The sequence below is a fragment of the Sarcophilus harrisii genome, chromosome 6 (genome assembly GCF_902635505.1).
Source record: "Sarcophilus harrisii chromosome 6, mSarHar1.11, whole genome shotgun sequence".
NCBI lineage: Eukaryota > Metazoa > Chordata > Mammalia > Dasyuromorphia > Dasyuridae > Sarcophilus > Sarcophilus harrisii.
Window position 1 is genome coordinate 78,603,141 of NC_045431.1, and position 12,285 is coordinate 78,615,425.

The 12,285-nt window shown below is 38.7% G+C and overlaps 1 protein-coding gene across 1 annotated transcript in view; it reads left to right on the forward strand.

The window, feature by feature from the left end:
• The first annotated feature begins 11,885 nt into the window (after positions 1-11,885).
• Positions 11,886-12,285, forward strand: part of MND1 (meiotic nuclear divisions 1) — a 101,274-nt gene continuing 100,874 nt past the window's right edge. Inside the window, exon 1 of the mRNA XM_031944082.1 lies at positions 11,886-12,185. Within this exon, the coding sequence (XP_031799942.1) occupies positions 12,183-12,185 (3 nt within the window). The 5' untranslated portion in view covers positions 11,886-12,182. The remainder of the gene's footprint in view (positions 12,186-12,285) is intronic.

The following is a 12,285-nucleotide window of genomic DNA, read 5'->3' on the forward strand; positions in this document are numbered from 1 at the left end:
CCACCCCCTCCCCCAGATGGCAAGTTGACCAGTACATGTTAAATATGTTAAAGTAGAAGTTAAATACAATATATGTATACAGGACCCTCTTTATTGACATGCTATAAAGAAAGGATTTCAGTAGACGTGAAGAAAAGATAAATAATAAGGGTAGGAACATACAGTTGGCTATACTGAGAAAAGTGGACTGGTATTTAGGTGAGGTTAATGACACTTGTGTCTAAAAATTAAGGAATGTTCATTGTTTTATAGGACCTCTCTGCATCTTGGATGCAGTTTTGGATAGAGGATCACAACTGTAGTTAAGGGAATAGATATGGGTAATGGGCATATACAATGTATCTTTTGGGCCAGTAATTTGTGGAGCTTAACAAACAAATATCTAGGAAATATCCCAGAGGATAACAGCAGGAGAATGATAACTTTTCTTTTAAACTAACTCAAAGGGAAAGCTAAATTCCTTTTTTTTTTTTTTTTTTTTTTTAATTTAATAGCCTTTAATTTACAGGATATATACATGGGTAACTTTACAGCATTAACAATTGCCAAACCTCTTGTTCCAATTTTTCGCCTCTTACCCCCCCCTCCCCTAAATGGCAGGATGACCAGTAGATGTTAAATATATTAAAATATAACTTAGATACACAATAAGTATACATGACCAAAACATTATTTTGCTGTACAAAAAGAATCAGACTCTGAATTATTGTACAATTAGCTTGTGAAGGAAATCAAAGATGCAGGTGTGCATAAATATAGGGACTGGGAATTCAATGTAATGGTTTTTAGTCATCTCCCAGAGTTCTTTTTCTGGGTATAGCTAGTTCAGTTCATTACTGCTCCATTAGAAATGATTTGGTTGATCTCGTTGCTGAGGATGGCCTGATCCCTCAGAACTGGTCATCATCTAGTATTGTTGTTGAAGTATATAATGATCTCCTGGTCCTGCTCATTTCACTCAGCATCAGTTCGTGTAAGTCTCTCCAGGCCTTTCTGAAATCATCCTGTTGGTCATTTCTTACAGAACAGTAATATTCCATAATTTTCATATACCACAATTTATTCAGCCATTCTCCAACTGATGGACATCCATTCAGTTTCCAGTTTCTAGCCACTACAAAAAGGGCTGCCACAAACATTCGTGCACATACAGGTCCCTTTCCCTTCTTTATAATCTCTTTGGGATATAATCCCAGTAGTAACACTGCTGGATCAAAGGGTATGCACAGTTTGATAACTTTTTGAGCATAGTTCCAAACTACTCTCCAAAATGGTTGGATTCGTTCACAACTCCACCAACAATGCATCAATGTCCCAGTTTTCCCGCATCCCCTCCAACAATCATCATTATTTTTTCCTGTCATCTTAGCCAATCTGACAGGTGTGTAGTGGTATCTTAGAGTTGTCTTAATTTGCATTTCTCTGATTAATAATGACTTGGAGCATCTTTTCATATGACTAGAAATAGTTTCAATTTCTTCATCTGAGAATTGTCTGTTCATATCCTTTGACCATTTTTCAATTGGAGAATGGCTTGATTTTTTATAAATTAGAGTTAATTCTCTATATATTTTGGAAATGAGGCCTTTATCAGAACCTTTGACTGTAAAAATATTTTCCCAGTTTATTGCTTCCCTTCTAATCTTGTCTGCATTAGTTTTGTTTGTACAAAAACTTTTCAGTTTGGTATAATCGAAATTTTCTATTTTGTGATCAGTAATGATCTCTAGTTCTGCTTTGGTCATAAAGACCTTCCCCTTCCACAGGTCTGAGAGGTAAACTATCCTATGTTCCTCTAATTTATTAATAATTTCATTCTTTATGCCTAGGTCATGAACCCATTTTGACCTTATCTTGGTGTACGGCGTTAAGTATGGATCAATGCCTAGTTTCTGCCATATTAGTTTCCAATTTTCCCAGCAATTTTTATCAAACAGTAAGTTCTTATCCCAAAAGCTGGGATCTTTGGGTTTGTCAAAGACTAGGTTGCTATATTTGTTGACTGTTTTATCCCTTGAACCTAATCTATTCCACTGATCAACTAATCTATTCCTTAGCCAATACCAAATAGTTTTGGTAACTGCTGCTCTATAATATAATTTTAGATCTGGTACAGCTAAGCCACCATCATTTGATTTTTTTTTCATTAATTCCCTTGAACTTCTTGACCTTTTGTTTTTCCATATGAACTTTGTTGTTATTTTTTCTAGGTCATTAAAATAGTTTTTTGGGAGTCTGATTGGTATAGCGCTAAATAAATAGATTAGTTTAGGTAATATTGTCATCTTTATTATATTTGCTCGCCCTATCCAAGAGCATTTAATATTTTTCCAATTGGTTAGATCAGACTTAATTTGTGTGAAAAGTGGTCTGTAATTTTGCTCATAAAGTTTCTGATTTTCCCTTGGCAGATAGATTCCTAAATATTTTATATTATCAGTAGTTACTTTAAATGGAATTTCTCTTTGTAACTCTGACTGTTGGATTTTGTTAGTGATATATAAGAATGCTGATGACTTATGTGGGTTTATTTTATAACCAGCAACTTTGCTAAAGTTGTGGATTATTTCTAATAACTTTTTAGCAGAATCTCTGGGGTTCTCTAAGTATACCATCATGTCATCGGCAAAGAGTGATAATTTGGCTTCCTCATTGCCTATTCTTATTCCTTTAATCTCTTTCTCAGCTCTTATTGCTATAGCTAGCGTTTCTAATACAATATTAAATAGTAACGGTGATAGTGCAACCTTGTTTCACTCCAGATCTTATTGGGAATGGTTGCAGTTTGTCTCCATTACATATGATGCTTACTGATGGTTTTAAATAGATGCTGCTGATTATTTTAAGGAAAAGTCCATTTATTCCTATACTCTCAAGTGTTTTTAATAGGAATGGATGTTGGATTTTATCAAATGCTTTTTCTGCATCTATTGAGATGATCATATGGTTTTTGTTAATTTGGTTATTGACATGGCCAATTATATTGATAGTTTTCCTAATATTGAACCAGCCCTGCATTCCTGGTATAAATCCTACTTGATCATAGTGTATTATCTTGGAGATGATTTTCTGTAGTCTTTTTGCTAATATCTTATTTAAGATTTTAGCATCAATATTCATTAGGGAGATTGGTCTATAATTTTCTTTCTCTGTTTTCAGCCTACCTGGTTTAGGTATCAGTACCATGTCTGTGTCATAGAAGGAATTTGGTAGGACTCCTTCATTCCCTATTTTATGAAAGCTAAATTCCTAAGCTCAACTCAAGGATATAGAAAGGTAACTTTAGGAAGATGTAAACTCAATTATAACAACCATTACAGCATGAAATCAATAAAATACATTGTAGAATCGATACAGTAGAAATCCATATAGTAGAAACTGTTACTAATATTAATAATATTAATTCTTATCTTTTTAAAGCTAAAAATTGAGAAAGGATGGGGTGAGGAGCAAGAACATTCTAGACATGGATGACAGGATCATTTTGAGTCTATAGAAATATTATATACTATGTTCAGAGAATAACTTGTAATCCAATTTGGCTGGAACACAGAGTATATATAAAAATGAAATTGGAAAGAAGGCTGGAAAGGTAGATTAAAGGCACATTATTGAAGGCCCTGAATTCTAGGTCAATGGTTTGTATCTTATGTGAAGAGGAAGCAGTCATGAGATATTCTTTTAAGTAGAGGTTACTACAGGAAGATTATTCTCAGAAATTAAAGGAGAACTGATACTAGCAACAGTACCATTCAGTCATACATGAAGATCATCAAATTTTAGAGACAGAGAGATAGGTTTGAATCCTGGTGAGATCTTGAATAAGTCCCTTCCCTATTCATCCTCCATTTCCTCATCTAAAAGTAAACAATAAGCTTTACATTATCATCTAGTTCTAAGTCTACAAACCTGTGAACTGTAACCTACTCATATTAGAATAGGGTGTAGGCCTAGGACTCTCATGATATTTATTTTTTACTTCCCAGCTCCTCATGCCCTAATATCATATTACCTTTTCTGTCCCTCCTGTCCTTCTCCCTTTCTCTCTTCCTTTTGATGCTTTCTGGAGACAAATAATTATTATCTGATATTTCTGTTGCATTGTATCCACTAGTTTAAATTAAATAAAATAGTAGAAATGCATAAATTAGCACAAATGAAGTTGGCATAACATTTCCCTGGCATTAGTTGACAAAACATAATTAAGCCTTTCAAAATGTTCTCTTTTGAAACCATAGGTTTAAATCTAGATATGGGTTATGTTATTTTAAGAGTATCAACAGCACTGGCTCCTTCCCAAATTCAAAGGTTGCTGACTTTTGTCCTGGAGGTTTGCTTTGTACAACACCCATTATTACTAGAAGGGAGGAAGAATGTGGATTTGTGCCAATCCTGAAAATCTATAACACATCACAGACTTTTAGAGCTGAAAGGAAGGAAAGTAAGAATCATATAAATCAATAATTTTATAGATAAGGAAACTGAGGTCCAGTGAGGTATCCTTTGAGATATAATTAAGGCAAGACAAATGAGACTTTCTCTGGGGTACCAAAATTGAGAGGGACAATGATCACTTTCATTCTCCATCAGCATAAACAACCTAATTTAGCAACATTAATTAGTTAAAATAAGAAGCTGATAAATAACTTCCAAATACCATTCCCCCACAACTCTCCTGGTTTCACTCCCTAAGTGAATTTCTTCTTTACCCAACCCACCATACTGTTCTGCCAAGCAGCAGCTTTGCAATATTTTGAAATCTTCTCCCATCTCTTAGCTGAACTGAGGACATGTTTCTTTTCTCTAGCTCTGGGCACCAAAATTGCTGTCTATTTCACTGTGACTCCTGATTCTCAAATACTTTGTATGGAATAGATGGAAAATCCAAATTCAGGAGTCTCAACCACTGCCAAACTTCGGTGAAACCCTATATCTTCAAGGAAATCCACACCTATGAAAAAAATAGATGTATGGTAGAGTTCCCAACATTGTACTTCAAGATTCTGGCCAAATTTGATGGTTTTATCCAGTAAGTCAAGACAATTACTCACTTATAGGATACAAGGCAATAGAATGCATTATATAAAAATGGAACTTACCCTTTCTCAAGGGGAGATTTTTTAGAGTATGAATATCTTCTTTAAAGAATAGAGCAAAGGATTTAGAGTGGAAGAGGACCTCAGAAATGATTTATTATAACCCCCTAATTTTAAACTGTGGAAGAAATAAGCTTCATCCTGTATTTTCTCAAAGCCCCTTTTATTCAAGTTATAAACAATTTTGAGGATACAGGAATTTCTTCCTGTCAGGCCAAGGGCTCTGCTTAAAGAAATTTCCAAATAATATTTATATGCTCATAATAACCTTGGATGAAGAGTAAAGAAAAATAGCCAACCATGTGATAAAAGTGATTCCGTTTTGTTACAGTTTTATAATATTCAACACAAAGGAAAGGATGATAATGTAGTTACTTGCTTGGAAAGATCTGCTTATCAGGTTCTGCCCTTCTGGTGAGGAAGGATACCTCTCTAATCCCACTTCTTCAAAAACTAGTCCTTGGCTCTAATCCCTAACTCTAGCAATACTTGGGCTTCAATAGTTTTCCATGCATTAAAGGAGGAAATAGGCCCAGATGGGACAAGTGATTTGTCTAAAATAGCAAGAGCTGAGATTCATACCAGTCTTCAGAATACAAATACAGTACTCTAGGATTATGCAGACATCAACTTGTTTCATGCTCATATACATACCTATTTTCTAGATTTCATCATACTTCATTAAAAATGAATATTCATAAATTATTTGGTTTTCTTAATACTGTTCACTTGTTCAATTGTGTCTGACTCTTCATGACTCTCTCTGGAGTTTTCTTGGCAAAGTAATTTGCCATTTCCTTCTCTAACTCATTTTACAGATAAGGAAACTGAGGCAAACAGGGTCAAGTTACTTGACCAGAGTCACATAGCTAGTAAGTCTCTGAAGTCAGATCTGAACTCAGGCCTTCCTGAATCCAGATCTAGTGCTCTATCCATTGTGCCACTTGTCTATCCTTTAGCAGACAATAAATGTATTGTCACTTATGAAATATATTAGTGAATAAACAACTTGTGTCACCAATTACAACAAAAAATAAATTGCATCATAGCAGACACACTAATACTTTTGCTCCCAGGAGCAAACTTCAGCCTCACATCTTCAAAGTCCTATAATTTCATTAGTGAAAGAAAGTTCTCTTTGTACCATCCTGGCAACACCATTAGTCTGTCTTTTATGAATTTTATGGCTAAAAGAAAATCTTGCAGACAGCCTCAATAAAAAGTCTTTCTACACTTAGCTAGGGTCGGTTCTCAGAAAACAGACATACAGGCAGGAAGAACATAAAGATCTCTCTTCCATCCGCCAAAACTCATACTGGGCCTGTAATGACTTTTAAGAATCCAGCATCATTTCCATCCCATGATGAGGGTACAGTACTTTCCTAGAGCCTTACATCCTGGGTTTCTTTTCATATCTGGGAAGTGTCGCACAGCACATAGTGAGTTAAACTTAAAGATGGAAAAAACTGGGTCTGCTTCCCATTAGTGACAGTATCTATGTGATCCAGGATAAATCTCTAAATCTGTAAACATCAGATTCCTCACTTGTAAAATGGAGATCATCACATTTGTATTACCTATTGTTAAGGGTTGGTGTGAGGTTCAAACTTTTAGAATATATAAGTGCTTTGCAAACTTTAAAATGTTTCATAGTTAAGATTGTGGTTATTTCTGAAAAACAGTTATTGTTACTATTTCTTTCATAAGATCATACATTAAAAGCTAGAAAGAACCTTAGAGTTCATCTAATTAAAAGCAAGTCAAGAAACATTTGTTAAGCACTTATGATATAGAAAGCATTATGTTAAGCTATGGAGATATAAAGAAGAGGATTGCCTTTAAATTGCCTTTAAGGAAGCTCACAATCTAATGGAGGGGAGAGGGAAAGGAAAGGAAAGAAAGCATTCAAACAGCTATGTACAAAAAAGATATATAGAGAATAAAATGGAGGTAATGTGAAGGAAGACACTAATATTAAGGAGTAGAAAATAGTCATCTTGCATAAACTGAAATTAGAAATGAAACTTGAAGGGATCAAAGTAGAAGAGGAAGGGATGAGGAGGAATAGAATTCTAGGCAAGGGAGACAGCCAATGAAAATGGCCAGAGGGGAGAGATGGAATGTTTGTTTGAGGTATTCCTCTAGCAGTAAATCCAGAATCATTAGATTTTAGAATACATGGAGGGGAGTAAATTATGTGGTAGAAAAGGGTCAGGTTATGAAGAACTTTCAAAATTCTAAAATTACAGAGGAAGGAACAGGACCAAAGATTGGAAGTGCTTAATGAAAGTCACTTATATTTATCCAACTTTGACCTGGTAGAAGATCTTCCCCTAAATATTTACCAACATAGTTATGCTTTTTTGTTCCCCTTTCCTCTGAGGAGGTCCTTGGCCAAGGCCTGAGTCCAGTCATTACAGGAAATAAGAAAAATATAATGAAGTATTCATTCATATACATTGGGGAAATATTTTGAAGCTACTGTTTTTACTGTGCCATTTTAGTAAATGCCTTTGCTTTGAGCTTATTATGAATACTGATTTACTATTAAAGATAAATTTACCAAGAGGGGATTGTGAACTATATTTTTAAGTAGGAATGAATACTCATAGACTATGTCTTTGAACTTGGGGGTATTAGCCATTCTCTGGGGATGTAGCTCAGAGAGGATGCTACAGATAAACATGGTAGGCAATTGGTTTTTTAAGTACATTAGAAATACCAAGCATTATGGTCCCTCAATTATTTTATAACTAAAGAAGGTAAAACTAAGGAAATGAGAAATCATATTCATATTTGGAGACAAGTGTGGCATTTTTAAAAATTTAAGAGTTATAGTTTCTATGTAATTTAATGTTATTAATAAGGCCAGCATTTTAATAAAAGGATAGTCATTTGGCTGTCTCTCAGACCAAAGACTATCATGGTGACTCACAGTTTAGATAGCCTTTTGGAAGATTGTTCCCAAGGAGAACAATCAACTCTGATTGGTTAACAATTAATGAAAGAATGAAAATTAGAAAGGTTGTTTATGTCATTTACTTCTTAAGTTAACCCCTTCTTGGGCAATCTATTCAAAATATTCATTCCCACCCAAAGCTGAACTGAACACAATGACTGCCCCACCTGGATGGGGTCTGATTAAAAGAGAAATTTAGCTCAGTTTTCAGAGACTGAGGTCTTGAAAGGAGGATAAAAGAAAAAGGAGGAAATCTGAACCTCCCCAAATCATTGATTATTGATAATCATTTTTCTCACAGGTAAAATTTTAAGAAGACTATTGTTATCTTTGGGAAAAAATAAGGAAGTTGTTACTTTTTAAGTGAAAAGTTTAAAAGTATGAGAAATAAAAGTATTAAAGAAAGAAAGCTGACACTGAAGACTGTATTATAACCTGAAAGAAAGGGTGGAGGGAAGGGAGGGAAAAAATTAGAACACAAGTTTTTGTAAGGGTGAATGTTGAAAATTATACATGTATATATTTTGAAAATAAAAAAGCTTTAATTAAAAAAAATAACCTGAGAGAAAAGGAAAGAGGAAAATAGCAGGGGGAACCAAGAGAACATTATGCATGGTAATAGCATTGTGATAATCAACTATAAAAGACTTAGTCTTGCTGATCAATAAAGGATCTACAATAATTACAAAGAATACATGATGAAAAAACCTATCTACCACCAGAGAAAGAGACTTGATGAACTCTGAGTGGAGACTGGAGCATTTTTAAGCTTTCTATGTTTTTTCTTACCTTTTTATTTGATTTATTTTGGCTATATACCTAATATGGAAATCTTTTGCATTACTTTCTGTACATATTCCATATCATGCTTGCTCGATGGAAAGGAGTTGGTGGAAGGAAAGGAAGAAACTTGGAGTGCGGAGAAGACTTTCAAAATAAAATAAAAAGAAACAGCAAGGGCTGAAAAGCAGTTTGTTGGAGATGTTTAAGAGATTGACCTTAAACTAGTCTATTTTGGGTGTCAGTTCCTGATTGATTGACTAAAGACTAAAGTTCCAGCTATTGACCATCAATCAGTACCACTACCTGAACTTTAAGTGTATGTTGCTCTCTTCTGCCCCACTCTGTTCCAAGAGGGAAAAGCAGAAAGGGGCTTAACAGGTAACTAGTTACCTTTCTGTTTAAGAAAAGTCAGGTTAGACTCATTGGCTCTAAGTCTACCTTAATTATTTGCCACAGACTCGATTCTGATTGAACAACACAGCATTCTGGTAAGTGGAGAGCTGACTGGGTTAGTCTGTATAGCCCAGAGATAGCCAGCCTGAGCGTTTTGCTGTTTTCCTCCTTATAGACCCTATCCAAAAGAAAACTTTTAAGCATTTAAGGTGATTTTTAAGAAAATAATATTACATTTGAATTAGAAGTGATTGCAGTTGGAGAGGAGTCAAAACTTTAACTAACCAAGATATCACCAGTTTGTATCCTAGTACCCTGAACATGCCTTCATGACAAACTATCAGATTTAAAAGAGCTATCTAGTAATTGATAATGGGAAAGAGACCCAGGCAACTGTTTGAAGTAAATGATAAAATTCTTTCTTGAAGTAAATGATTTGCTTTAAAACTAAAAGTGTCAAATGTGACGGCGTCCATGTAATAATCAAAGGATCAAGACTTAGGGAGTTATGAGAAAACCATCCCTATAATAGAATTATGAAATAGAGGAATGAATGGGACGGGGTCGACCTGAAGTGACAGAGAAAGAGCAAAGAGACAGAGTGATGGAACAGGAAGGAAAGAGACAGAGATAGATACTGACAACAGGAGACCAGAACACAGTGACAGTGAGGAAAGAGACAAACAAGGAGAGAGAAGAGATGGAGAAGAATAGGAAAGAGAAGAGAACAGTACATGAGGAGAAAAGACAGAGAGAGACAGAGAGAGAGACAGAGACAGTGAGATAGAGAGACAGTGAGGAGAGAGATGGAGATACAGATAACAGGGGAAAGAGAGAGACACACAGTGACAGTGAGAGAGAAAAATAGAGCGAGAGAGACAGAGACAGTGAGACAGAGTGAGGAGAGAGAGAGATGGAGATACAGATAACAGGGGAAAGAGAGAGAAACACAGTGACAGTGAGAGATAGAAAAATAGAGCGAGCGAGACAGAGACAGTGAGACAGAGACAGAAAGAGAGAGATGGAGATACAGATAATGGGGAAAGAGAGAGAAACACAGTGACAGTGAGAGAGAAAAAATAGAGCGAAGGAAGAGACAGTGAGACAGAGGAGACGAGAGAGAAAGAGACAGGAGAGAGACGTGAGATGAGAGACAGAGGAGGAGAGAGATGGAAAGATAACAGAAGACACAGTGACAGTGAGAGATAGAAAATAGGCAGAGAGACAGACGTGAGAAGAGTGAGGAGAGAGAGAGATGGAGATACAGATAATGGGGAAAGACAGAGACACACAGTGACAGTGAGAGAGAAAAATAGAGCGAGAGAGACAGAGACAGTGCGACAGAGTGAGGAGAGAGATGGAGATACAGATAATGGGGAAAGAGAGAGACACACAGTGACAGTGAGAGAGAAAAATAGAGCAAGCGAGACAGAGACAGTGAGACAGAGTGAGGAGAGAGAGAGATGGAGATACAGATAATGGGGAAAGAGAGAGACACACAGTGACAGTGAGAGAGAAAAAGAGAAGGAGCGAGACCAGAGTGAGGAGAGAGAGAGATGGAGATACAGATAACAGGGGAAAGAGAGAGAAACACAGTGACAGTGAGAGAAAAATAGAGCGAGAGAGACAGAGACAGTGAGACAGAGTGAGGAGAGAGAGAGATGGAGATACAGATAATGGGGAAAGAGAGAGACACACAGTGACAGTGAGAGATAGAAAAATAGAGCGAGCGAGACAGAGACAGTGAGACAGAGTGAGGAGAGAGAGACAGAGACAGTGAGATAGAGACAGAGTGAGGAGAGACAGAGACAGTGAGACAGAGAGACAGAGACAGAGTGAGGAGAGAGAGACAGTGAGACAGAGAGACAGAGACAGAGAGACAGAGTGAGGAGAGAGAGACAGAGACAGTGAGATAGAGACAGAGTGAGGAGAGAGACAGAGACAGAGAGACAGAGTGAGGAGAGAGAGACAGAGACAGTGAGACAGAGTGAGGAGAGAGAGAGATGGAGATACAGATAACAGGGGGAAAGAGAGAGACACACAGTGACAGTGAGAGATAGAAAAATAGAGCGAGAGAGACAGAGACAGTGAGACAGAGACAGAGAGAGACAGAGACAGTGAGACAGAGAGAGAGACACACACGGGGCGGGGGAGGGGGGAGGGGAGGTAAGAAATCGGGAAATGGAAGAGAAAAGAGAGGGTAGAGAAAGGCAGGAATAGAATACAGGGCAGATCGAGCCCAAGTAGACCGCGAGCATCAGGAGACTGACACCTAAGTAGAACAGACTCGAACACACATCGTTAACAGGACAGAAGAAATACAAGAGCAAAAGACAAAGAGTCGCAGAAAGCCGCAGGAGAGAGAGGAGCGAGAGAGGGCAGAGACGGAGGCAGAGGCGCGCTACGAGCTTTTGCGTGCAAAAGACACGTCCGGGGCAGCCCGGGCCCTTCCTAGGACCACGTTTGGGGCCCGGGTTCACAAAGGAAGGAAAGGAGGAAGTCAGTGAAGATGGGGCGGCCCCTCTCCCAACCAAGCGCCCGGAAAACGCTGACTGCCCGGTTACGGACGCCCGGCCGGCGGGCCCCGGGGGCGGAATCAGACACGCGGCAAACGGCTTCTTCCGTGGGCGGGAGAGGCGGGCGCGAGAGGGGGAGGGGCGGGGAGGGAGGAGGTCTCCGGCAGTCAGGCGGGGGAGGGGCGGGCCCAGAGACGCGGCGCTGCAGGCGGGGGAGGGAGGGGGGAGGGGGAGAAAGAGACTCGCTCGGGCCCTCTCCTCTCCCCGTGGCCCTGCTCACTCACTCGCGGGCCGCCAGGGGGCGCTGCCCTCCCCGCCTCCGCGGGGCGGGGCGGGGCGGGGCGGGGCTGGGCAGGGGCGGAGCCGGCGCCAAAATCAAACCCGCGCCTCGGCCGCTGGGCTCCGCCTCTGCCCGCAGCTTCTCCGCACCCAGCCATGGTAAGCGCCGCGGCGGGGAGCCGGACGCGGGAGCGGCCCGGCCCGGGAGGGAAGAGCGGGGGGCCCGCGCCGCCGTCCTCCTCCTCCTCCTCTTCCTCCT